General features: G+C 39.6%; 1 protein-coding gene across 1 annotated transcript in view; it reads left to right on the top strand.

Moving 5' to 3' along the window:
* Positions 1 to 25,659, top strand: part of cntn6 (contactin 6) — a 152,927-nt gene that overhangs the window by 91,409 nt on the left and 35,859 nt on the right. The window contains exons 3-14 of the mRNA XM_080892139.1: positions 1,323 to 1,469; positions 4,392 to 4,515; positions 4,751 to 4,926; positions 8,219 to 8,314; positions 10,944 to 11,147; positions 11,284 to 11,386; positions 11,529 to 11,713; positions 13,393 to 13,515; positions 13,898 to 14,040; positions 14,132 to 14,261; positions 14,585 to 14,738; positions 25,396 to 25,523. Of these exons, the coding sequence (XP_080748265.1) occupies positions 1,409 to 1,469; positions 4,392 to 4,515; positions 4,751 to 4,926; positions 8,219 to 8,314; positions 10,944 to 11,147; positions 11,284 to 11,386; positions 11,529 to 11,713; positions 13,393 to 13,515; positions 13,898 to 14,040; positions 14,132 to 14,261; positions 14,585 to 14,738; positions 25,396 to 25,523 (1,627 nt within the window). The 5' untranslated portion in view covers positions 1,323 to 1,408. The remainder of the gene's footprint in view (positions 1 to 1,322; positions 1,470 to 4,391; positions 4,516 to 4,750; positions 4,927 to 8,218; positions 8,315 to 10,943; positions 11,148 to 11,283; positions 11,387 to 11,528; positions 11,714 to 13,392; positions 13,516 to 13,897; positions 14,041 to 14,131; positions 14,262 to 14,584; positions 14,739 to 25,395; positions 25,524 to 25,659) is intronic.

The following is a 25,659-nucleotide window of genomic DNA, read 5'->3' as shown; positions in this document are numbered from 1 at the left end:
ACCTCAGACTCTAAAGTAGGCTGAGAATAGCACAACACGAGGCAGTTTATTGAAAGAAGGGAACATTTCACACCTCAGAAGCCTAAGTAGGTCAAAAGACTGGCTTCAGTTGTTAGATGGATAAAGTTTCTTCATTGCATTTCTGCACAACAGGAAATGCATCAATCTAGTGAGTCTCATAAGGAAAGACATCAACCACAACTTTTATTGATCAGTCCTTCCGTATTTGATTGAGACTCATGACAAGGCTGTGGGCAGGATGACAAACAAAAAGGCTGAAGGTTAAAAAAGTGGAAACCAAATCAATGATAATGACTGACAAGACGAAGCTTGGATGAACACTACTGAGCTCTCTCAGAATAAATAATAGAGAGAAGAAAAAATTGACTGCATTTCCTCCCTACACGTCCATTCTCCCTTCTTCTATTCATGATTTGTGGACATTATCTGTTTTAGTGCCGTTTTTTTTTTTTTTTTTTGTCTTGATTAACTGCAGCTAGCAATCGTTGATTCAAGTAAGGTTTTCAAATTTATTTATCTCCAAAATTTACAACAACATTGCCAGTCTAACAAACTTCGCCTTACAGTAGTTACCCTAATAAATTTTCTCAAAGCTGTGTAGCAGGGATTTTTGCTTGTGCCCCCGCTATAGCTGCTACCTGAAAACTCCTTCCTCTTGTGTTTGCAAGAAGCCACTAATGAATAAGGTACGTGTGACAAAATAGGTTGTGGGAGCTAAATAGTAATAAACTAAAATGTTCCTTGGAGCTGCAAAAATCAGCTGATATTTCTGTGTGACTCTTACATATTTGAGCCACTGATCATTTTAAAAACAGGGCAGGTGTTATGTCTAGATACAATATGTTGAACAATAGAGCTACTCAAAAGCAGCATTATGTGTTATTACCTCTTTATTACACATAATCCGACTCAACAGAGTCCCAAACAATTAAAATTTTGCTTATTAATTCTAAGTTAATGTCAAAAGTTTGAAGCTTTTCTCCAATAATATATCTGTTTCCATTCATCAGTGTGATAAACTTACCACACATATTGTACAGTTTGGGGTTTTTTTCTGCTTGACTTTCTCTTGGAGATTGTGTAGCAGTGTGTACACCAAATATCAGCTCCCCCATCGACTGCTAGCTGGCCTTTCGGCATGGGATTTTGGCTCTGCTTATTTGGTTGAATGAATTATTAATGGCTCACCGGTTTTCCACAAGTTCCATCTTTTTATTATTTTTTTCTCTTCCCTAGCAGGCTCGATGTGGACTGCATCTCCTCATCTTCACAGCAACACATTTACCTACCATCTCTTTCAGAGCCAAACGGAGGAGCGTTTGCCCAGGAAATATTCTGCACTCTCTGGCAACTGAATGGGAAGAAGGAGAATCTTTGACCTTGGAAAATGAAGATGTTGTTGCCATGGGAACTGTTAATCCTTCTGTCACTCAAAGAGTGCCTTGCTGGTGAGATGCCAATTGAAGTCGCGTTTTTATAACACACACCTAATATGAATACAGTGGATCTTGAGCAAGGAAGGGCTTCCCTTTTCTTAATGCGTGTTTATGTTACTATTGCACATCAAACCGAAAGATAGAGACCTCAAAAATCACTCTATTAGTTTTGCTTGTGGGTAAAATCTACCAATTTGATCCAATTTGTTCATTAAAATCAGTGTTTAGTAGGAAATGGTAAAACTTTTGTGCATCAATTTATTGAAATTTTGATAATAGCGCTAAGCCACAATCAGAGTTCATATTTTCCTTTCAGAGCACCTCAGACTCATGATGTGAATCATTGTTAAGACCAACATTTGAAAAGAGACTCGCATCCGGTGTGGGACTCACTGTCTCTTGTCTTTTTATGCCTCGCTGTTTTATTATGCAATTTTCTTGCTTTATGTCCAGCTGCTGCCACTTCCATGAATTGTGGCAGAGCACTGTAAAAATCCATACTAACTCTTTCCTCAACACTCAATTATTCTGTGCCTCTTCCCCAGCAGCACAGGTTCGCAGTGTGCTGAGATGCTCTTTGAGTAAAGCAGATGAGCGTTAGACTTTATTTTCCTAATACCTGCATGAGTTACAGCTAAGGCATTAAAATCTCGCTAAGAGCTCTGAACATGGCAACCTGCGCAGCGTAGAGATTTAGTGTTGACAGTCACATTTGAAGAATATACTGTATGCTCAACTCAAGCCAACCGTTTACAAGGCATCAAGGAATACATTTAAATTTATACAGCATATGGAGTGGGGTCTATTGTATTGTTATTTATGCTTGCATTCCCATTGATTTAGAGCCTCGACTCAAGTCAGCATTTTCACCGAGGCGCATAATGTAGTCTGCAGTCACAGAGCAGAGAATAGAGGGTTATGCACATGTCATTGCACGCTATACTCTACATACATGCAAGTGAATGTGCGCTCACTACGGAGCGCACATTCACTTGCATTCCCAGGAAATCTAATTAAGGTTAATTTGTATGTGTGTGTTCATCTGTGCTGGTGGTCAGTCCAGTTGGCGTGTTCTCAGGGCAGGTCTGTTCGCGAGCACAAACTCAAACCAACCCAATCGTTTCCCAGGTGAAATAGCCCCGCTGTTAAAGGTTCATTAATTTGTTTAATTTAAAGGACACCGCAAACAGGGTAAAAAAATGAAGCACCTCCCTCAGAGGTTGGGGAAACAAGGCCCTTACCAGAGGCAAAGACTCCCACTCTCATTAGGATGATGGTGATGATGGTGTGGGAGGGAGCGCGTTTTGTCCTAGTCAAGGTTAAAGACTGTATTATAAAAGAAAAGCACCTCATCCTTTCAAGTGCACCAGAAGACAAATGGACAATTTTTTCCCCCCCGGAGCAGCGCTGCTGTGCAGCTTGGGCATATGACACACGTGGTCGGTGGAGAGGGAGGGCGAGTGCCACAGTGTGGCCGTGCATCTGCTAAAGAAACGATAGATTTCACGGGACTAATTAGTGCAATATCAGTTAATTACTCCTGTGTATTGATAGTTTGGCTGGAGGAAACCAAAACAACAAGCTTCACGGAGCAGACATGCATGCTCAAATAACATGTATACAGCTTTGCATGCGCTCATCTAATTAGATTATAAGCAGAATGGGGCACTACTTTGATTACTGCGGCTCTCGTGTAAACATCTTAACCAAGTCATCCTGCTTGCATTAAAGCAAAGATGAAATAAAACATAATTCAATTAGCCAGCTGGGTTACTTGTCCATCTTTCTAATTATTCTCGACATGTAATTCAGCTTAAACTGGATTCTGTGTTTTGCTTTTCTGTACTTTCATGTATTTGTTGTCTTTTGGCATTTTAATAAAAAATGTTTTCCCATCAATCTGCACTCAACGGCCCCCAAAGACGGAACAAAAACATGTTAGAAATGTTTGCAATAATCACAAGCTCAACACTCTTTTATATTTGGACTATTGATTCAATAGTAGAAGCTGCTTTGCCAGAAGTCATAGTTTCAGCTGTGCTTGGGAAATGTTTGCCATCTTTTACAGTGTGTGTGATATCATTAGGAGGAAGCCAGCTAGCCAGTGATTTCCAGGTGGTGTACCAGTTTCTGCCACTTAAACTGAAAAAGATGCTTAAAATTGTTGTTTGACTCTGATTTTTATGATATGCTACTTTGTCAGCTTGAGACCAGAAATGACTAAAATACATTTTGTCGGCTAAATTTTCGGCACTAAACTATTCATCCAATTTTCATGAAATCAGAACAAATTGGAATGTTTCAAGGATCAAATTTCAAATCAAAAGGAAAGGAAATCTGTACAGCTGCGAGGTAAAGTAACATGTTTTTTAAAGCATATGAAAATACGCCTCGATAAATTTTATTTCCTTTCACAGTACACTGTTGAAAGCATTGTGACACATAGAAGTAGCACCAGTGAAATACATATCATATATACCTGTATACACTGAAAACATGTTGACCAATGATATGATTACTAATGATGATGCATTTTGTTTCTTCTTGTTCTTCTTCTTATTATTATTAGTAGTAGTAGTAATGGTAGTAGTAACATTTCAGCCATGTCTTACTCAAATGTATTTATGTGCTGCACAGATTTGCGATCATAACTGTGTATGTGGATGTGTAAGAATGAGGACGGGAGAGGAGGAAGAAAAACTCAGTCAGTTAGCCAAAATGCTTGAGGGTTATCTTTGGTTAATTGCTCTTTCATCATAATGTATTATCTGCCTCGTGACATGTGCACGAGAGCGTTTATTAAATGCAGGATCTGCTCAAGGAGCCATGTTGGCAGCTAATTATAATAGGTGTTAAGTTCACACACAGTTTTCTGAGCAATGAGTGCTTTTTTTTCCCCATTGTACTTTTCTTGTTTTTTTTCTCTCTCTGCAGAGAATACACGCCATGGTCCCGTCTTCACCCAGGAACCTAGCGACAGTATTTTCCCAATGAGCACTGATGATAAGCAGGTGTTTATTAACTGCAAAGCAAAAGGGAACCCACCTCCGCGTTATAGGTGAGTGGTTTGACAGCTTTTTGTTTATCTACAAAGTGAGACTACAGCGTGTGGGATCAAATTTACAGAACCCATTTATATTTTAATGCAGTCGTTCACTACAAGTATTTGTGTTTAGTCGTTGGTCTCCTTGTGCGATGCTTTCTGGAAAAGCAGGAAAGCTACATGTTCTTGGCCAGCATCACTTTTCATTGATGGTGCAAATGCTTCAGTCTTCATCAGTCTGTCTGTGCAGGTGGAAGGTAGATGGAAGAGACATAAACACGGACTCAGATCTAAACTACAGCCTTGTAGAGGGGAACCTGCTGATCAGTAACCCTCATGTCATCAATCACGGGGGAGTGTATCAGTGCATTGCCACCAACACATTCGGGACTGTCGTCAGCAGGGAGGCAAAAGTCCAGTTTGCATGTGAGTTGATTCTTCTTTTTTTTAAATATGCATATACTGTAACAGCAGTGAAAAAAAATCCCACTCTCCCACCCCACTTTGACTCGGTGTGATATTATGTGTGACTCAACGGAATGCAAAACAGTTAGAGTGGGGCTGCGACCGATGATTAATTCCATTTATCTCTATTATAATTTCCCTGGTTAATCATTTGATTTATTTGGTCTTTAAAATGTCAGGAGATGGTGAAAAATCCCAGAACACAATATTTTATTCGTCAGGCCAGGTGTCCAAACCCCAGAAGTATTCTGTATTCTGTTCTGGGCAAGAACATGATACTGGACAGAGATAATGGTTGTTTTTGGCTGTTTTTCCTTATTTGAATGGTAAGATATTCAGAAATATTGAAATCTGATCCCAGTTTTTATACTCGTGTTACTCTTAATGCTTTGCTAGTAAATTTGTTAGATGATAGTTGTGATGTCCCTCTAAGTGTTCCATATAAAACATATTTACATCCAGTACAATATTATCAATATAGCATATTGTAAGCTTTGTGGTCATTAAACAGCTATTTCAGACCCACAGAAGCTTCTCTGATGAGAAGTTCATCATGTTTAATCTGCCAACTTCTAAGTATGGCCATAAGCCAACTGTTGTGGTGCACTGCTAACAAGGTGTGTAGCCTCTGCAGGTCCAGCGTGGACGGCCAATGAAACGGAGTCAGATTAAAAAAGAATTAGCTGTGAAGTTAACAAATTCAAGTTTTCTGATGTAACTGTTCTGGCCTTTGTTTGCAAAGTTGTTTTTTAATAATTAATCACTGATAAAAACTGTGTGTAAAGAACCAGAGCAGGGCGATATGACCAAAAATATTTATCACGATATACATTTGAAAATTTGCGATAACGATATAATTGACGATATAATTGACACTAGACAAAATACTTTACAACTCCTGAACTTTATTAGTGCAAAAAAACAAAACAAAACATCAATGTATTTTCACTTAAACAAGCAGCTGTTTTTTAAGTGCATTAAAGTTATATAAAAATTTAACAGTGCAAATGCAAATTCCTCGCTGACAGTTTAACCAAAAGGCATTTCCAGTGGAAATTGTCCGACATATCCTCAGCATAACCATGTATAATATCCACAAAACTTAAAAAGAGGTTATACACACACAGTACGGTAATATTATGTTGAAGCACCGTACGTATCACTCCGCGAGGCTCCTGCCTAATATAGCCGTAATGCTCCGATAATCCATCAAGCGGTGGGTTCGTAGCTTAGCAAAGTTGTACTGAAACATTTGACAGATTTTCAAGTGCCGTCTAAATAAAATCGTTTCGAGGTCAGTAAAAACAACCAGAATTCATACATAAGGCACACGGGATTATAAGGGGCACTGTTGATTTTCAGAAAAATCAAAGGATTGATTTTAAGTGTGCTGTATTTTCCAAACAACACGGTAATAACAACGGCCCGCTAGCATGCGCTACCAAAAATAGTGCTTTGTTGTGTATCTGACGGACGAAAGCTAAACCACCACTGAAGTTGCAGCATTTTTACAAACCAATTCTGGTTCATCCGTTTCATTCAACGATCCGCTTTCGCTCTTCTCATTCTGCGTCGCCGCCATGTGCGTATGTAAACAAAGGCACTGCGCATGCGCATTTTACCCATATTCTATCGCGATATTTCATTTTCCTATCGTTGCCCAACATTACACCGGTATTACCGTGAACGGTATGATATAGCCCAGCCCTATAAAGGACCCACGGCAGACCTGACGACACATACATGCTTTTCAGCATTAACTTTTATTTACACACTCGATTGCTGTTCACAGACACACAAGGCTGCAGTTTCCTAGCTCAGCCGAACACTCCAACAACAACACTCAAAACAGGAACCAGTACAGATTTTAAGACGGGACATGATTGCTGATGCCGTGCTGGGAAGGTGCACGCACCTGCACGGCAGCTGCAGTTATGTCCAGACCACGCCCCGCCACATTGTGGGGTGTGAACTTCTCTTTGTTGTAGAGGTAAGACATGCCCAAAGAAGTTTAACAAAAGTACTGGATGAAGGCGGCTCATACTCACTAATTAAAACTGTGTTTGGTGACCACGCCATGAGCAGATTTATGGCAACTCTTACCTCTTATATTAGAAACAAATAGTGATGTAGTTGCTACAGGACTGCATAGCTGCTCGAAAACCTTGCTGTTAAAGCCTGTTGGTAATTAACTGAGTTGATTCAACTGCAAAGAGATGCAGACGAGTTGCGCTCATCAGCGCAGACTGACTCTGTTTCACTGCAGTCGGACCGTGATTGTTAGAAGCCAGGCTGCCTTACACCATGCAACCTGTGTCCCCTTGTGATTGAAAGTGATTGTCCAGAGGTTGAGGGTGTTGTAAGCTCAACTTCTGGTTGACCAGTTGGTCGCTGCAGCTACATGCAGAAAAATCACCAGGCAAGCACTGATTTTTGCCATCGTTTTTTTCTGTAGTGTGACTGAGCATAAAAGAAGCAAGCAAAAAATAAACAACTTGGTGGCCTTACTATATTTCCACTGGATAGGGTAAAGTATTGCCAGAAAAAGAGCTGTTTACTTGTTTAGCTACTGAGATTGCCAGTCTTGTTTTTGTCTAACACGTCCTGTTTTGGTCAAACAGTGCATTTCTTGTTTGCCTTCTTTAGTGGTTTTTAAAACCTAATTAATGCACAGCATCAATTTTTTCTGTTGTTTTTTAAACCTGGAAAAAAAATCACTTGTCAAAAGTAAATGCAACAAAAAAACAAAAAGTAGTGTTACACGGATGACAGCAGTTACAGTAAGTGTGTTACCGCTGCACACTAGTCTGCAGCTCTGATGCAATGCATGAAGGAATGAAGCCTGCACGTCTTGATTTGGAGGGACTTTTAATCAGTTGATTTCTGGTTTGACAACCGCTGATATTTGCTTGCTCCCCTCCCGGGATTTGATGGTATTTCTCTGACGCTGGAATTGATATGTCTCCCCACTGCTTATTGTCTCACGCAGCACAGCAGCATTTAATTAAAGGTGAAAGTAATCTCTAACGCGCGATTGGAGAGGAGCATTTTGGTGTACCCTCTGCCTGGTCTCTAGCGCATGCCGTGATATGAACAGGGGGCTGTTGGGTTTGACTTGTGAGCGATATGAACAAACTGGAAAATGTTGTGCAGGATTAAAACGCCCTTCCCTCGGATGTCGCCCGCACGTAAAATTAAAGTTATTACAGCTGTCAGACCCTGAAAAGTTATTGATGTGTTTTGCGCTCAACAGTTCTGCAGAACTTCAGCAGCAAGACGAGGAACACGGTGTCGGTGAGAGAGGGTCAGGCCGTGGTTCTGCTCTGCGGACCCCCGCCCCATTACGGAGGTACAGCGCACCTTCCTGACTCTTTGTCTGCTGTGCTTTCACACTCCTGCTTGCCTCAGCAATCTTTATTGTTCCCTTACTCTGCTGCTTATTATCTCGCTGTAACACTGCAGCGTCTTCTTTGTTTTTATGTCTTCCCACTTTCTCTTTCTGCAGCTCTTCCCTCAGAACCGTGACATACTGTTTTCCACTCACTTCTCCTTATCTGTCAGACAGGGAACTTTTTATGATCAGCCGCAGCTCTACCTGCCCAGACCCATGCCTTCATCTATAGTTCATAGCCTCATACTTCTTAACCTTGAGCTCACTTTTCTTGCCCATATGATCTGTGACCATGCTGTCATCTATAAAGTCTCCAGTGCTCCACTTCCCCGACTGTCATTTTTTTTCCTTTTTTTCCTGGATGTGGGCAGGTTATCTGTTGGTTAATAAAGGCTGCCGGTGGCTGGTGCGGCCGCGGGAGCGTTTATCCCGCGGCACAGCAGTGAGTCGGCTCATGTGTCTGTGTGCTACTGATTAGCAGACCCTCAAAGTGGTCCACACTCCTGCAGCCATTCGATGCCCACCAGCACAATTTCACGCCAGCATACCAGCCTTTCTCCGCTCTCTGTTTCCAACTGAATCCTGCTGCCACGTGGGAATCCACACTTTAGCAATTTACCCTCCAGCATTCCCTCCCTTCCCGTTTAAAAAAAACAACAACAAAAAAAACCTCAATTTCTTTATTTTTCCTCTTAAATGAAGCATAGTGAAACATTTGATGGGATTTGTACGATGTGATAACGCCACAGTAGCTGGAGGTGTTTTTAAAATGGAACAAAAAAGTGTTTTTTCCCCTCCACCTTTAGATAATGTTAAATACTTCTTTAATACTTGTTGATGCACCACTTGAGGAATACACTGATGCACCTTATTAAAAAAGGAGACATTTGAAGCTTTTCAGAGCAATCAATAGGTAAGTGGCCTAAAAGGAGCTGCTCTGTGAGTTAAACTCTGTCAGAGGACATGAGATTATGTGCCTGCAAGTCCTCTGTTGCTGTGAGACTGCAGCTCTTCAACAGATCCACTCTCTGATAGTCCCTAATCATGAAAGGTCTGTCAGTTACTGCCCTGACTTCCCTTGTAATGATTTTAATTCACAGCTTTCCCTGAAGGAAAGCAAGTGGGACTTTTTTTTTCCTTTCTTTTTTTTCCCCCATCTGCCCAGTCAAAAGGGCTGCCTGCAGAATGTCATGTGTCTGATACGGGCGGGCTGCACTAATAGCAAAGTTCATTCAGCATTCCCTGCAGACGCTTCTCACTCTTCTTAGCTCTCTTTCGCTTTTCTTTGCGCTTTGCACTCATACATTGGCCTGTTTATCAGTCCTTTCTTTGTTTGTTTTTTATTTGTTTCAGAAGTGTAAAATAATTTTTAATAAAGTTAGAGACTAATAACTATAAGTGTTGTTGCCATATTCCACATGCTCAACAGATAAGGCAGGAACAATGACGCCATCCAAAATAACCCAAAACTCTGAGTTCAAATCAAAAAATGAAAAAATAAAATATGATCCTCCAGTGTTTTTATAACACATAACATAGAACTCTAACCAACTCTGTACATTTTTGATAGCTAGAGGCTTGACCAATATCGCCAAAAAAAAAGTCCCAGTGCTGGGTTCAACTTTTATCAAACCTGCATTCTTCTGCTGGAGTCCCCTGTGATGACAGCCTCGCTGAGCAACTCAATGATCCGAGTCAAAACAGAGAGGCTATTCTTTTGCTGTATGTGTCAGCGCAACCTTAGCCCATCTCTCAGTGCTTCCCATGTTACCTAACCTTTCCGCAGCACCCAGTCCCATGTCGCTTCAAGCCTAGTGAAGGCACAAAGCTTTAGAAAATAACACACAAATGTAAACTTTCAGTTAAAAAGCAGAAAAATAGTCAGGTGGGCGCTGGAGTCAGCTGCAGATTTGTTGTTTGGGGGAGCGACTCAAAATAAACGCCCAAATTTATGATAATAAAGGAAGAAAAATGGCTCAATTATTTATTAAATTTAATTAAAAATGTCCAAAAAGGTCCTATTTTTTTCTCAAAAAGAACATTCTTGATGACTTATTGTTGTTGGAGTTGAATTCACCATGTATACTATAAAAATGCTCAACCATAAGTTTGTGCGTCAACATCCGAGCAGAAGGTCAGCTGATCTTAACTTGGCTTAACTAAAAACACTTTGAACTCTTTTGTGCTTTGAAGTCATCTTGTATTGTTCAACAGATAAATAAAATATATTTCTCATTTCCTGATAAACTACATAGAGTGAACGTGTCGGTCCACACCTTTTAATAATTAATTATTATTGTCCTTAAAAGTGGTCAATCCCATGATGACTCAATAAGTGCAGAACTCCAAATCTCCTCTGGCATTAATATCAGCACCAAAGCTTTGTAGCGTGGGTGTCCATGGCCGAGCAGCTCCCATACTGTAAGTGTAATGTGTGGGTGGGCCTGTACTTTTGTCCTTAAATTATCTTTGTATGTGTTAGGCATTAATGGTCTTGCTGTTCTGGGAATTTTGTAAATGTGACTGGAAAGTTTATTTCTTTTGTGCCTCACTATCTGCATTTCATGTCCTGTTCCCATTATTCCAGAGATCAAATATTCATGGGTTTTCAATGGACAGCGCAGCTTCCTGCAGCAGGATGCTCGTCGTTTCATTTCTCAGAAGACGGGAAATTTGTACATAGCCAAAGTTGAAGCATCGGATGCGGGGAACTACACATGCGCAGTGAGAAACATGATGACCAACTCAACAGTGTTCAGCTCTCCAACCCCAGTGGTGGTACGGAGGGACGGTGAGCATCACCATCACCAGTCTGCCTTGTGGTTATCAGTCTATGAGATAAAGTGAACTAGTTGTCACCTGCGCCACAGCTCTTGCCCTTCTTTTGTGTTTTAAATGATATGATTTTCCATTTATTCCTTGTGCAGTGGTGATGGGCGAATACGAGCCAAAGATCGAGGTTCAGTTTCCTGACACCCTTCATGTCTCCAAAGGATTGTCAGTGAAACTGGAATGCTTTGCCTTAGGAAAGTAAGTGGCACAACACAGTCCACTGGAGTATTTGCAGAGCAGCGTCCTCAATTACTATCAAACACGGCAGCAGCAATCTTTCCGGTCATGGTGGAGCAGGAGAATGTGGCCTGCGTGACCTCTTTGTGTTTGACCTCCGCAGCCCTGTGCCTTCCATCTCATGGAGAAGAGCTGATGGAAATCCACTCCCTGGCAAGATTAAAATCAACCACTCCAGCGGGGTTCTGGAAATTCCATATTTTCGCCCAGAGGATGCCGGCGTGTACGAGTGTGTAGCCGAAAACAGCAGAGGACGAAATGTTGCCAGAGGGCAACTTATATTCCACAGTAAGTAAGAAAGAACATTTTGCTTCGTGCTTATCGGAGTCTACTAATAACCCTTTTTTTCTTTTTCAGTAATATTTAGACCTTTAGTCAGAGCTATAATTATTGGAAAACAGCCCTTTATTCAAGCATTATTTTTTCTAATATTTGTTCTAATGGAAGGATAATAAGCATGATAATTTGAAGTCATGTGTCCTTATTGTTGGAGTGTAAATGCAGTGCAATAAATATTTTCAAATTAGAAAATATGATTTCCAGTATCTCAGGACAAATTTACCATCTCTGAATCAGAGAGAGGAGTCAGTGTCTCGCCTGCTCTTGTCTGCCATGTGTGCAGATAAGAAAGTAGGAAAGATGGATATCAGTGTCTGAACTAGATTCAGGATCCTTTGTTTTATGCAGACCTTGTGTACATGCAGCGTGGATTCTGAGGTGTCTGGTTATGACATCAGTAGTGCTAAAGATTAAGCCGTGAATGGCTGTTGACACAAAGCAGCAGTAACGTCGGGCAGGTTTGTTTATGCAACACATTTCACATGAATGCAATTCAAGGTGCTTCACAGTGAATTCAAAAGGAGATGGAGATGGCATTGAAACAGTGTCACATTAAAACATAAAAAGAACAAATTCAATGGAGTTTTTTTTTTTAATTTAAAAGAAATCTGAGGGTCAAAAGTAGAACTAACTACAGCTTAAAGTTAAGTGTAAAGAAGGAAGTTTTTAACCAGTACTTAAAAGTAGTAGTGAGCAAGAGCTTCTTAAAGTTAGTAACTAAATACTGCACATCTGACGCTGAAAGTATGACTTGAAGCTCAGACAAGCCCTGCATGAACAGCTGGTTCACACCTATGATGCCAAATACTGGTATTACCTGTCTCAGAGATACACAAGGTTATGGCAACAGCACAAAGAAGTTTCCATCCCATTACAAATGTAAATGAATTATATTTAAACATGCTGCTAAAGAGCCATTTTTAATGTGCTGGGTTAATGTAGTAAATACAGATATCGTAAACTAAACCACAATCTTTTCTGAAAACCAATGTGCAATTTAGTGCCTAACCCTTACTAAGTAGTGTTAGTACTAAATCCCAACCAGACTGAGAGACACAAATCAAATTAAACTAAGCAGTGATCAGTTCATAATTATCAAATCTTCAAGTATATTATAAAAACACACGCTTGCTGTAGGTATACCTATTCTGGTATCGGTTAGAATAGTATTGTTTTATATTTATATAAATCAGTCAATAAAATCATTATTTTGGACTTATGGGCAACAAGTGTTAATGCAAATAGCAAAACAGATGAGCGTGAAATCAAAGAAAGATCATATTCACATGCTAAATAATGTTGACCATTTCCCAGTCGACCTACAAAGGAACCAAATTCTTATTAATTTCCTATCCCTATGTAGCTCATCTTATATATCTAATTGGATTATACAATCTAATGTATACAATCATTCGCACAGTTATTACGAATCTCTTTGGGTGCTTTTTGAAGTTCATCTCTTTCTGGGTTTTTCAGATTGGTTACATTAATGATTCCACTGATTGGCCATGTTGTACGTAACTTGAAACTCTTTACTGTGGGTTCGCAAAGAGAATCAGTGCCATACACTATATAATATAAGAAAGATTAGGTCCTATATGACAGAGAGAGCTGCTCTCTTCGTACAGAGGTGTCATCTTTCACCGATTATGCTGTAATGGCAGAGCTGTCAGTAGGCACAGTAAAACCTCTGCAAATGGTCCAAACCTGTGGCAGCATGTCAAGTCTACAATCACCCAAAGACAGCTTAGGTAATACTACCTTTTCTTTTACTTGCCACTCCTTATCTGTTGCCAGCAGTAACATGTCAAGTCACTAATTCCTGCCTAGGAGAGACCAGAAAAGACCAGAAGTGTGAACTCTGGTCTAGTATGCCTTCTCCTTCACTACAATCACGTGAATGACTTAGAATGAGTAATCAAACGGGATTTTGTCTTCCCAAAAACGTTGTTTGGCAGTAGTTCTTCATTTAAAATAATCCCTTTCTCTCTTACTCTTAATTCCTGAGTTTCACTGGGAAATTACCATATTTGTCACATCGGGATTGATTTTTGTAGAGCGACACTTTTACGAATATATGCAATTAATTTTTGAATTCATAGGATATATTCATAACCATTTGTCTTTCTGCAGGTGCTGAACATCTACAGTGGGTCCAGACACTGAAAGATGCCCATATGGCCATCGATGCTAACCTGCAGTGGGAATGTAAAGCCATTGGCAAACCTATGCCTACGTACAGATGGTTGAAGAATGGTCAGTCACTAAAAGCAGAGGTAAGATGTGTGAGTGAGTACGAGTACTGCATGTTTCAAAATCATTAATAAGGATAATTGACATTTTCTTTCAATTTTTTTTATTGTTCAGGAGAGGATCCATTTGGAAGCAGGCAGACTGACCATACCCAAGATTAGTCTGTCAGACTCTGGGATGTATCAGTGTGTGGCAGAGAATGAGCATGGATCTGTGTATGCCAGTGCTGAGCTCAAGGTTGTAGGTAAGCAGTCGTGTTTGCCCTGTTTCATTTACAATGGACTGAACAAGAGGCAAGGCAAAGATATGCTGTCTGTACATCTTGCTGTCACTGGAATTAAAATGCTCCCTATTTGAAAGTGAATAAATAAGTAGAAACCAGCTAAACTAGCACCTCACTGAGCCTTGCACATTCATTTCCATAATTATTTCCTACAATGAGCCAGCTCTGGTGGTGACATATAATTTCCGTAATTGCTGGTGATGCTCTTGACATTTTGGCTGATGCACAGCTGTTGCACCTTGACAAAGCGAGACAAACTGCATCAACACGGGTCTCTTCCTCAGCCTCGCCGCCTGACTTCACCCGGCGCCCCGTGAAGAAGTCCACGGTGATCCAGAGGGGGGGTGAGGTGGTGTTAGAGTGTCGCCCCCACGCTTCTCCCAGGGCCACAATCTCCTGGTGGAGAGAGGGGGGGATGCACCTGAAGGACAGTGAGAGGTAGGGTATTATAAGCACCGCTGCACAACCCACTGAAGGCATTAATTTCCAGTACCGATTGTTATTTATGCCTTGGCTCAAGGGGACTTTGGAATCAGTGTTGCATAAAACTTCCTCGTTGGTCAAAGAATGTGTTTTTTTTTAGATAGACACCTTATTCCCTCGGATATGGATGTTGGTTTTCTGCTGACACTGCTGCCGTTTGCTGCCTGTACCAAGGAGGCCATGACACCGAGCCTTATCAGTTTTGCAATGCACAGGAAGGAGAGCACTGTATGATTTAGCTGTTTGAAACTTCAAAGCATCCGGTGTCGCCGCAGTTTTACAGATCTTCAAAGCCGGGGAAAAAAAGTAGAACAGAGATCCTGTTGGGACTTTTTCCATGTGAAAGCCAAAGAGAAAAACAATCTGACTCCATCTTTCAGTGAAACGCCACCTCAGGCGACATGACAGGCCGCGCCGTGTCATGATTGAAGGTCTGAGGCGACACCTGTGAGCTAAAAGAACCAGTTTTCTGTTGCACCCAGCCTCAGCAGAAGCTAATCCACACAGGATGAACCAAGCAAGAGTTCAAGCACAGTATGAGGTCTGCTTTCATTAAACGCTGGGTGTCAAAGAAAGGGACATGAAAGGTCATGTAGTGATGGCTAGATAACTGGTAGACAGGCTACAATAAGGGCAGACAAATTATTTCCCAGGAAACTTCACAGCAGTTTAACAGTTGTCAACAATCACTGAAAATCACTTTCCTTACACACTTTTGAGCTGCGCCTAAGTGCAGCTCCCACTGTTGACAATATGATGTTATCTTAATCACATAATATTGGAGTATTTTGGATCCTTCTGTTTTTTTGATGGGAATAAAAAGCAGCATTGGCACATTGGTTTATCCGTCTTTGAGCCATTGTTCAGCATACCCATACATCATCCGACTTGAAATTGAAAGCATGTCTTTTCTGTAAAACACCGTCCAAAAGGCTTGTCAGTCTCACACTGTATAATTACTTAATGGCTTCAATTTTGTGTTAGTGCCTTGCCTCCTAAAGCCACCACAGCTTCAGTGGCTTACAACACCTTAACATCAATTGAGGCTTTGAAATAACAAAAGGTTTGGCAGTAAGTTGAATTTTTAATTGTATTCTAAACGTGGAGCTCTGAGGTCATAAATTTGGTAATAATGCATTAAAATTGGCCATCAAAGGAACAGAAGCTTTCCTGTATTGATGTCACAATGAGGCTGCATTACCAACTGTTAGTCAGCCTTTTTATTAAAGGGAAAATGTTTATAGTGCTGTTACCTTTATAAAAAAGAAATATGATATTTGAAAATTGAAGTAAGTTGGCAGTTTAACCAAATAGAATAATGTATGGAGAAATAGTATGATTTAACATTTATCCTTTATAAATATGAATAAATTAATATATAATAGGGCTGCCACGATTAGTCGACTAGTCACGATTACGTCGACTATCAAAATCGTCGACGACTGATTTAACAGTCATGCGTCGTTTGAAGCTTTGTAAGATCCCAAAAGATGCAGGGATAAGTAGCAGGATTTAAGAGTGTAATAACGGACTGAAACAGAAGATGGCAGCACTGCACGTACAAGGATGCCAGCTGCCGTTAAACCCCGAAGAAGAAGAAGCAGTGTCCCAGAATTCATAGCGCGGCCTAGCGCAGTTGTCAATAATGGCGGCAGCTAGTTAGTTTTAATGTTACTCTTATTATTCTTTCTGGGTCACAAAATAAACGTTTAACATATAATGTAGCTGTGTAAACCTCAAATATCTGCTCAGTTTATCAAGACACCACATATTTGCAAAAGCGCTCCGACGTTTTCGGAGACGTCTGTTACCCACTAGCTCGTTAGCTAGCCGGGGGCAAGGCTCACTAGAGCCGGTGAGAACACCGGACTCCCAGCAAATCATTTTCAAACCTTTCGCTACTCAGGTTAAACATGATATATAAGTCACTTAGATAACTTAAAAATGTTATTGTTTGGCTTTTTTTAGTATTTTATTTGTTCCTGGGTAAATCGGTTTGGCTGAGATTAAAGTTATAGTTTTACACAGTTGAATAAACATCAAGCAGACAACTGATTATCAGAAGTGTGAGATGCTCAAGAATATACTCCGGTGTCCCGTTATATTATAGATAGCAAGGAGTTTATTAAACTTCACTTAAACAACCTGCAGATTTCATTAAAATTTAATAAACTATCATCTTGCCTTTATTTTTAGTTAGCACATACCTGAAACACTTAAAGCTGTAAGCTAATGATAGTTATATAAGAGCAGATGCATGTTGGTGCAATAAGCTGTACGTTTTATGTCCAATGGATGCATGATCTGATTAGTCGACTAATCGCAAAAATAATCGGTGACTGGTCGACTATCAAAATAATCGTTTGTGGCAGCCCTAATATATAATAAATCTCAGTAGCCAGCTTCTAGTATCATGGTCCTATGTGTTGTGGTAATTTTTGCAATTCTTTGTAAATTTATTTGAGTTTGGGTTCCTGTTTAGCTTTTACTGTTATTCTCGCATTTGAACTTTTTGATTATTGTTGGTTCGAGTTTTGAACCCTGATTTGATCTCATTGTCATTCTAGCAGTCTGACTACTTTTCATGCTTGTTTAGTTTGTTTAGATTGTCTTACAGGTCGATATACATTGGATTTTGTTCTGTATTTTTTTACTATTACAGGTGTTATTAAAGGAGACCTGTTATCCGTTTCCTTACTTTCTGTCATCTTTATACTTTTACAGTGAAAGATGCTCATATTAAAACAGGCCTAAAATATTAAATAATGAGGTTATCGTATGTGTAATTCCAACAGACCAATGAGTGCTCTGCCCCCAAGCTGTGCTCGTTACTCTCTGTGATGTCAATCATATATATTAGAAATATTTCTGAGAAGGTCATGTAGGGCACACAGCTCCGTCTGTGAGCACAGAGCACCCACCTGTAGTTCAAACCTTTTGCTTGTGAAAAACAGCCAATCAGAAGACATTTGGTTTATATGCGGGTGGAATGGAGCTAAAACAGTTTTCTTCATAACAGCTGATACCATGAGGGGCTTCACCACGATCCCTTATAATATATATTATGGATGGTTTTACAAAGTGTGGCACCATCTCTGAAAGACCAGCTATGATTAAAAGGGATGCAGCATAATTTGCCTTCAGTTGCTGAAAAGGTTTTACAGCAGTAGCGCTCATAGTGTAATAAGACTTTTTATTCACCCTGTAGTTTACAGTTTTGGTCATGTAAAAATAAAGATGTTGAGTTTTAATCAGCATGGTGATAGGTACAAGGGCACTTGTTGTATTTCAAAAGTGTGAGACGTGTCTGTGATTCATGCAGCTCGAGATTGTTCTTTTTCCCAGGGGGGGGGGGGGGAAACATGGTCCCTGGCTTAAAACTAGAGCCTACATTTTCCCTCTCCCCTTTTAAATCAAGGACTTTTAGAATTTTCAGAGAATTCTGACTGCTCTGCCTGCTTTTTCACTAGAAATGACATATGTGCTACAAGTGAAAGCTTCACAGGTGGAGGGCTTTCTCGAAAGGTCATTTCCTTTTTTATTATTGTCCTTGTTATTGCTAACGTCACTCATGCACACGGCATCACAAAAAGCGGTCTCTTCATCTGTGGAAATTTTAATTGGTGGGTTGTAAGCTAACCCCAAAGACCCCACCTACAGGCACAAGACTGTAGGATTCCCATTTATACATGCTTCAAAATATTCTTCCTTAGTTAGTGGGCTCATGCTTTTTAATACTAAATAACCTTACATCAACAACTTAACAACTCACCACCGCAAATTTAATACTTCTCGGGATCAACTTTAAGATGGCTTTAACCATTAAAAAACAATTTGAAATGCTCTTTGTTGAGGCCTTTCACAGTCTTAACCCAATGCACATGTTTATTGTTGAACTGATTTTTGTGGCAGTAGAAGTCTCACTTGGTTTCTCTCAGTTTAATAACTGTGAAATTTGGTAATCGATTGAATTGATTGAGGAAAATGTAGCATAAATTTCTTACATTTGGCTTCATTGGAAAACTGAAAATTGTAAATTTATTGCCTTTAATAGGTTCAGTAGCAGTATTCATGGCACACTGTACGTCAGCTTTCTTTACAGAATGAAACTGCCTACGATGAACCTTACAGGTTTGAAAGGAATTCATTTAGATAAGTTCTCTCCATGAAAACAGTATTTTATACTTAAACTAGCTGCCAGTAGATTTGAAGAAAAAAAAACTATGGACACAGTTCACTCATTTTAATGTTTACATTTTAATTAGAAAATAAAATAAGAAATTAAAAACATGCAAGTTATACATTCCTATGGTTATAAATAGAAAATGAAAATGCAATTAACTTACTTGACTGGAAACCTTCCTCAGGGTCCTCAATGTGATTATTTGTACTTTCGAAGTTCAAAATGTAGATCCCAAAAAAGACACATACTGGTGCATTTTCTTCTAGCGCATTTCGTCAGTCTGATCTAACTTTTCACGCAGTGTTCAGTGAAATATAAAAAAAGATATTAAATCTACTCTTTTATTTTTCTCATTTCACTATTTCCTTCTTAATACAACAGGAAAAGCATTCAATACGTTGTGTATGTATCTGTCTTGTGTTGCCTTTGGAAAGTCCTGGGTTCAAATTCTCCTAGGATCTTTGTCCACTCTTATGATACTACTACTGCTAACACTACTACAAATAATAATAATATAGAAAAGAAATGAATGGGTGCCCTTGGAACCAGCTTTGCACCTTTTTTTAATGGTCCATTTTTGTACTGTTTAAGGTACAAACGTTGTCACCTCAGGTTATAGACTGGTCTCTGTAAGGTACAAACCACAAGCCAATACTTACAAGTAACTCCTGTCAAGGGCATAACAGCAGTTCTTCAGTGACAAGCTGTTGCAGCCCTGAAGGCACAAAAACAGTGTATCTTAGAAGAGCTGTCCATTCTCCTTGGATTATTAGTATTCCAAGAAACCAGCAATGGATTGTTAATACATTTCCTTTATATTATACCACATCAAAAACAAAGTGCGAGATATTTGAAAGTCAAAGTACACTGGTTTGAGTATCCAATTGTCTGTTTCTATCAAGAAGAACATTCTAGATGCTAAAAAGTAAATCTGACCGAAGTGCTGTTTATTTCACAGAGCGACTATATTTTTAGATTTCATTTTCATGTCGATTATCACATGCTTCCTCTTTCTTTCCCCCCTGCTCCCGCTCCAATCATTATGTACAACCACATTTCCATAGGCTTTCCTTAGCTCTGCAGACCTGCCTCAACATGCGACCAGTGGCATTGATTATTTATCATATTTTCCATCGGCCAGTCTTGAGGAAAGGGAGAAAAATTACCCAGGCAGCACATTTGAACAAGAATAGAAATTCACAGCTTGGAACGCAGTTTGTCTACAAAGTAGATAGTTCTTTACGTTTCTATTTGTTTTTGCAGCTCATTGCTCCTCGGGTCATGTTCTCAGTGTGCCTCCATCACTCAGTGTTTGATATTTTTGTCAATAAATCAGCGCAAAGCACCCTGTGTCAGACATGCTCCCTGGGTCTTAGCTTGGCCCGAGCAAATACATATTTATTCTTGGAAGCCAATATGAAATTGTTTGATTTTTTTGAGCTGGCTGCTCACAGCATTTCTGTTTGATTTACTGAATCCAAAGGTCACAACAGGAGAGCATTATCTGCCTCATTTATGCGTGTGTTTCTGTGATTTCCGACTTCTCTGTTATCAACCGAGGTGGCAAAATAAAATTCCAGGGCGTAACGTAAAGTAGTATAAGCAAAGTTGTATATTAATGTCAGTCTGAACAACCTGAAAATATTTATTTTTTCATCCACTCATTTTATCGTTAAAGGTTGATTTTCTTATTAAAATGTTTCTGAGCCTTTCCCCCACGAGTGAGCAGAGAAGATCGAGCAGATAAAAATGTTTATATACTCAGCTGAATCATCTTCAGCTATTACGCACTCTTGAAGCAATTAGCGCAATGAGCTTATTTGGCCTCGATTTCCCCTTTCAGGCAAAATACAGGTTATCCTACCTTGTCAGCTCTTGGGAAGAAATACCTGCAGACTCTAAAATTCATCATGCCGATATAATCTTTTTTTTTGGTCAGGCCACTTGTAACACTAGCCCATGAATCACTCAAACATAAAAAAGACATCCTACTCATAGACTAACCGGTGTTGTGTCTGCACATGACAGATAACTTAGCCATGAGATAGTTTTAAATAACAGTATATTTAGGCACTTAGTCACTGGCAGGCTGTTGCAAACACATCATTTGCTCCTTGAGTCTGACAGGCATAATACTGTGTTTCTCACCAAAAAGGTGATTCCCAAAGAGCTATTGGCCAGAATGTTGGTTACAAGTAACGGCGTTACTAACAGCGTTACTTATTTCAGTAACGAGTAATCTAACTAATTACTATTCCTATCGTTGCAACGCCGTTACCGTTACTAACAAGAAAATGCGGTGCTGTCACGTTACTTTTTTTCAACTAACAGACGGTTGAAGCTGTGTTCAGATTACGGTATCTTATATCAGTCGCAGGGAAGTAGCTGTAAGTAGGGATGAGTACCGGTAATGGCACTGGTTCTGACATAAACGGTAGTAACCAGAACGAAAAGTAGCGCACATTTCGGTGCTTTGGTTCATACACTTTGGATTCTAGCCAATCATTTTACCTTTCCAAGGATAGTAGGCGGGCCCAGGTACGTACGTTCTTTTAGAGCAGAGCTACAGATGAAAAATGCCCAAGGCGAAGCGCTCCATGCGCACAGCAGAAAAGGGTCATTACCATGTAAATGTGTGGTTAATTCTTCAAAAATGTATTTTTTAAAAAAAAAATTTTTTAGGCATCTTAATAAAATTAATTTATTTCTGCTCTTAAATACCTAAAAAGTTCAACTGGCATGGTGTCCAATTGTGTGCCAAAATTGGACATTTTTGTACAACGTCTGGATATTCATGTATTGACAGTGCTGTAATTTTTCACTGTTTCACTTTACAAACATAAATCTTTGCACAGTTGATGTTTATATGTTGGTTACTAAATTTCTGTAATGAAATGTGAACTGAGGCATATGCTAAAAAAAATAAATAGGCGAGGATAAAATCTACTTACTTTTTCTGTGTTTCTGTGTTCTCAGTAACTTTGACACAGTAATATCTGCTTCAATATTTACACCTCTGATGAAATTTCACAAGTGTTAGCTTTATTTTGATACCAAGATTGTAAGCACAGAGTTTGTAATTGCAGAGAAATAATCAATAAAATTTGGGCATTGCATTTTCGAGCAGGAAACTAAGAAACCCCTTTGGGGCTTAAGAGGTTAAGTTGATACTGTGCAAAAGAGGTAACACCTCAAATCTGATGAAACACCTGGCGACGCATAGTGTTTTTTTAAAAGCCGAGAAATGCACCGTATTTGATAGCTCGCTGCAAGACCTCACACCGAGCACATCTACTGCCGGCGTGGTAAATCTCCATTAGTGAGTTAGCACGGATCGCCCCGTGCGGGGGGCTGGACGGTTCTTATCATTTTGCAGAAAAAAGGAGACTGCTAAAAATAAAAACATAAGAGGTTTTTGGACAAAGTTTGTGCTCTCCATTCTTTAAGCACCGGTTCGAGCACTGTTTCAAAAGTACGTAGTTTGGCACCGGTATCGGACAAAACCTAAACGATACCCATCCCTAGCTGTAAGTAATCTGGGCGCTAGAGCTTTAAGCAGCTGCGCTCGCTCCGGCGGACAGCAATCACGATCACTTTTTGGCACAACACCTGGAGCTAAGGGGGCAAAACAATGGCATGAGTGCTGCTGTTTGATTGAGGAAGAATAAAGTAGTCACGGTAAGCCAATCACATGACCACTTCACGATGACAAAGCAACAAGGTGATATATACCAGTTTTTAAATTGTGTTGATAGGCCACGTAAAACCATGATGTAGATGATAAACAATATATATGCGGCATTTTTTCCTCAATAGTTTTGTCTCGTCTAACATCTAAGGACAGTGCAGCGAGCACTCTCTGCTTATGAGCAAAAAATTTAAAAAATACAAAACAAAAAAAACGCTCTTTCCTGTTGGTGGAAAAATGCACCATGTCGACCAATCAAAAATGATATGGCAACATGACATTTGGTTGTTTAGGAAGAGGGGCAAGTTTTAGAAGTGACGGCGAGAGAGAGAGAGCGAGAGAGACAGCAGAAAAAGAGAGAGAGAGCGAGTATGTACATATTGAATGCAGAACACCTGATTGTTATATAAATAGTTTGAAATGGTTATAAAAATAGAGGGTAAAAGGTAAATAGCCGCAAATAACTTTGTTGTTTGCAAAATTTGTGCATATGATTTTAAAATTGACCATTTATATTTGCATTTAAAGTTATGAAATATGATTCAATAAACATGTTTGTGATTGTCAAAAATTATAACGTTTTCTACTCGGATTTTATGTTTTTGTCTGATTTTAGATCAATTGTGTACAGTATGTCAAAATGAAAACATAACTGTAAATTCAGACACGTGTGGTTGTGCTGAAAAGGATGATACCAAACAAGGCAAAGTAAATAGTTTTTAAAGGTGAAATGTGGAGAAAACATCAAAAGTGGTTAAAAATGGCCAATTATACCCTGGAGCCCAGAGGGTTAAACGTTTTTTTAAAGTAATGAAATAGTTGCTTTTCAAGTAATTAATTACTTTTAGAATCTTGTAACTCAGTTACTAACTCAGTTACTTTTTTGAAGAAGTAACTAGTAACTGTAATTAATTACTTTTTCAAAGTAACTTGTAAAGATTTGTGGAAACTGGACAAGAGAAAGAACAAGATGTGGCAAGTGAATAGTATCTATAGTATCCTGACACAGGATCTGAGAGATGCATTTGGCTCTTCACCTATATATGTTTGCTGAAGCCTCATGAGAAACGTTCTCAGTGGCTGTCAAGAAGCCATTTTTAAGCAACAGAAATGGGGAAAAAAGGCTGAGGTTCATCAAAATTAGCAGTAACAGGTCTTGTGGAGGGAGGAATCCAAATTTGAAATTGTTGTATGTGTATGTATGTATACTTTATTGATCCACATGGGGAAAGTCCTCTCTGCATTTAACCCATTCACTCAGTGAAGCAGTGGGCAGCCACCAATCCAGCACCCGGGGAGCAGTGTGTAGGGACGGTACCTTGCTCAGGGGTACCTCAGGGTAGCCGTTCAGTGGATTCAAACCCCGACCTTCTGATCATGGGGGCACCACTCTACCTTCTGCCCTATCCCTGCCCTGTTGGTTCAAACAGAGGAAGCCAGAAGAGAGACAGAGAACAGTGAGTGCCTACAGCCATGTGTACAACATGGTGGAGGCTCTGTCATGGATTGGAGCCATATTTCAGCCAGCGGTGTTGGACACCTTGTCTTGAATAGTCCTTGAATATTTCTTGATCTTGAAAACTTTAATTGGCAATGATCCCAAACACACTGCCAATGCAGTAAAAACACAAAAAGTCCAGAGCCCTGTCCTGGACATTACTGAAGCAGTGTGGGACAGAAAATGGGACAAAAAGAGGTCTAAAAAACTTTGAATGTTCTTCAAGAAACCCAGAGAGCTATTCCAGAAGACTATTTAAGGAATAGTCTTGCCTAAGAGAGTTCAGCTTGTGTGAAATAATAAAAGGTCTCATACCAAATATTGACTTTGAGCCTTATGAGAATTGAACAAACTCTTTTTGCCTTATATATTGTATTTCAGTGTACTATGCCTACACTTATGCCAATAATTCATGCATCTAGTTCCAATTTTCCTGGTGAAATAAAAATAAAATGGGGGTCAGTTCAAGGCATCTGCACAGTACTACATATGATTTTATATGACATATTAAATATATATATATCTGTTTTTCTTTTTTTTAAATGTAATAATTCCCCAATCACAGTCCCCAAAAGAAGCCCCACCTTTATTGACCACAGAGAGCTCCTGTATCAAAGGAAAATGTAGTTCACAAAAGTAAGTCACCAGCTGTTTCGCTCTTACAACAAGGCCATCATTCCTCTGTGTAGCTGTTGTTTTACTCATGTTTTTGTCTCGCTCTCTAATCAGACTGCCAGCCTAATGCTTTTTTCAAGGTGTGATTCTTGTATATCACCATATTATTGCATTTCAGAAATGGCTTATAGCATGTTGATATAATCGCCGCATGTTGTAGAGCGATAAGGCTGCAGGTAAAGATCCCTCTCTACAGCGCTGCTCCCCTCGCCCTATCACTGTCCCGCCCGGCCCCGGTGGCCTGTTGTGTGTCCAATTAATATGTGCATTTAAGCTATTGTGCTGTCAATACTGTGCTGACCCTACAGCAAATCTGTTCTGCTTCGGCTAAGATAATTGTTATCTTTTGAAGCGTGCAAATAGATTTTTGGAATAGATTCTAAAGCCTTCATTCAAAAAGAATTAAATGGAGAAAGATAAAAGAGAGAAAGTTCAAATGGTTTGAGAAATGAAATCTTATCACAGCCAGAGCTGGTCCCTTTGATTCCTGACATCATTGTTCATTCAGTTAATTACTAAAGAAGTCATAAAGAAGTGGGTTATTTCAGTTTTGTCTCTCTCTCCTCAGACGGACCATCATGGAGGATGGAACTCTTCGTATCACCAATATCTCCAAATCGGATGGAGGCAGGTACACATGTGTGGCCAGAAACCGTTTTGGTACTTCCAGCAGCACAGGGACACTGGTGGTAAAAGGTATTCTTTTCCATTTTTTCTTTTTTTAGTGTACCTTCTAAGCCGAGGGTTTAAACTTTTGTTAGAGGGAAAAAAATAGTAGCTCAAGCATGAAATGGATAATGAAATATATAGCCGTTTTATGTTCCTGCCGCTC

Source organism: Rhamphochromis sp. 'chilingali' (genome assembly GCF_963969265.1).
Source record: "Rhamphochromis sp. 'chilingali' genome assembly, chromosome: 9".
NCBI classification, from domain to species: domain Eukaryota; kingdom Metazoa; phylum Chordata; class Actinopteri; order Cichliformes; family Cichlidae; genus Rhamphochromis; species Rhamphochromis sp. 'chilingali'.
The sequence above is the reverse complement of the archived record's forward strand: the minus strand, read 5'-3'. Positions and strand labels throughout refer to the sequence as shown.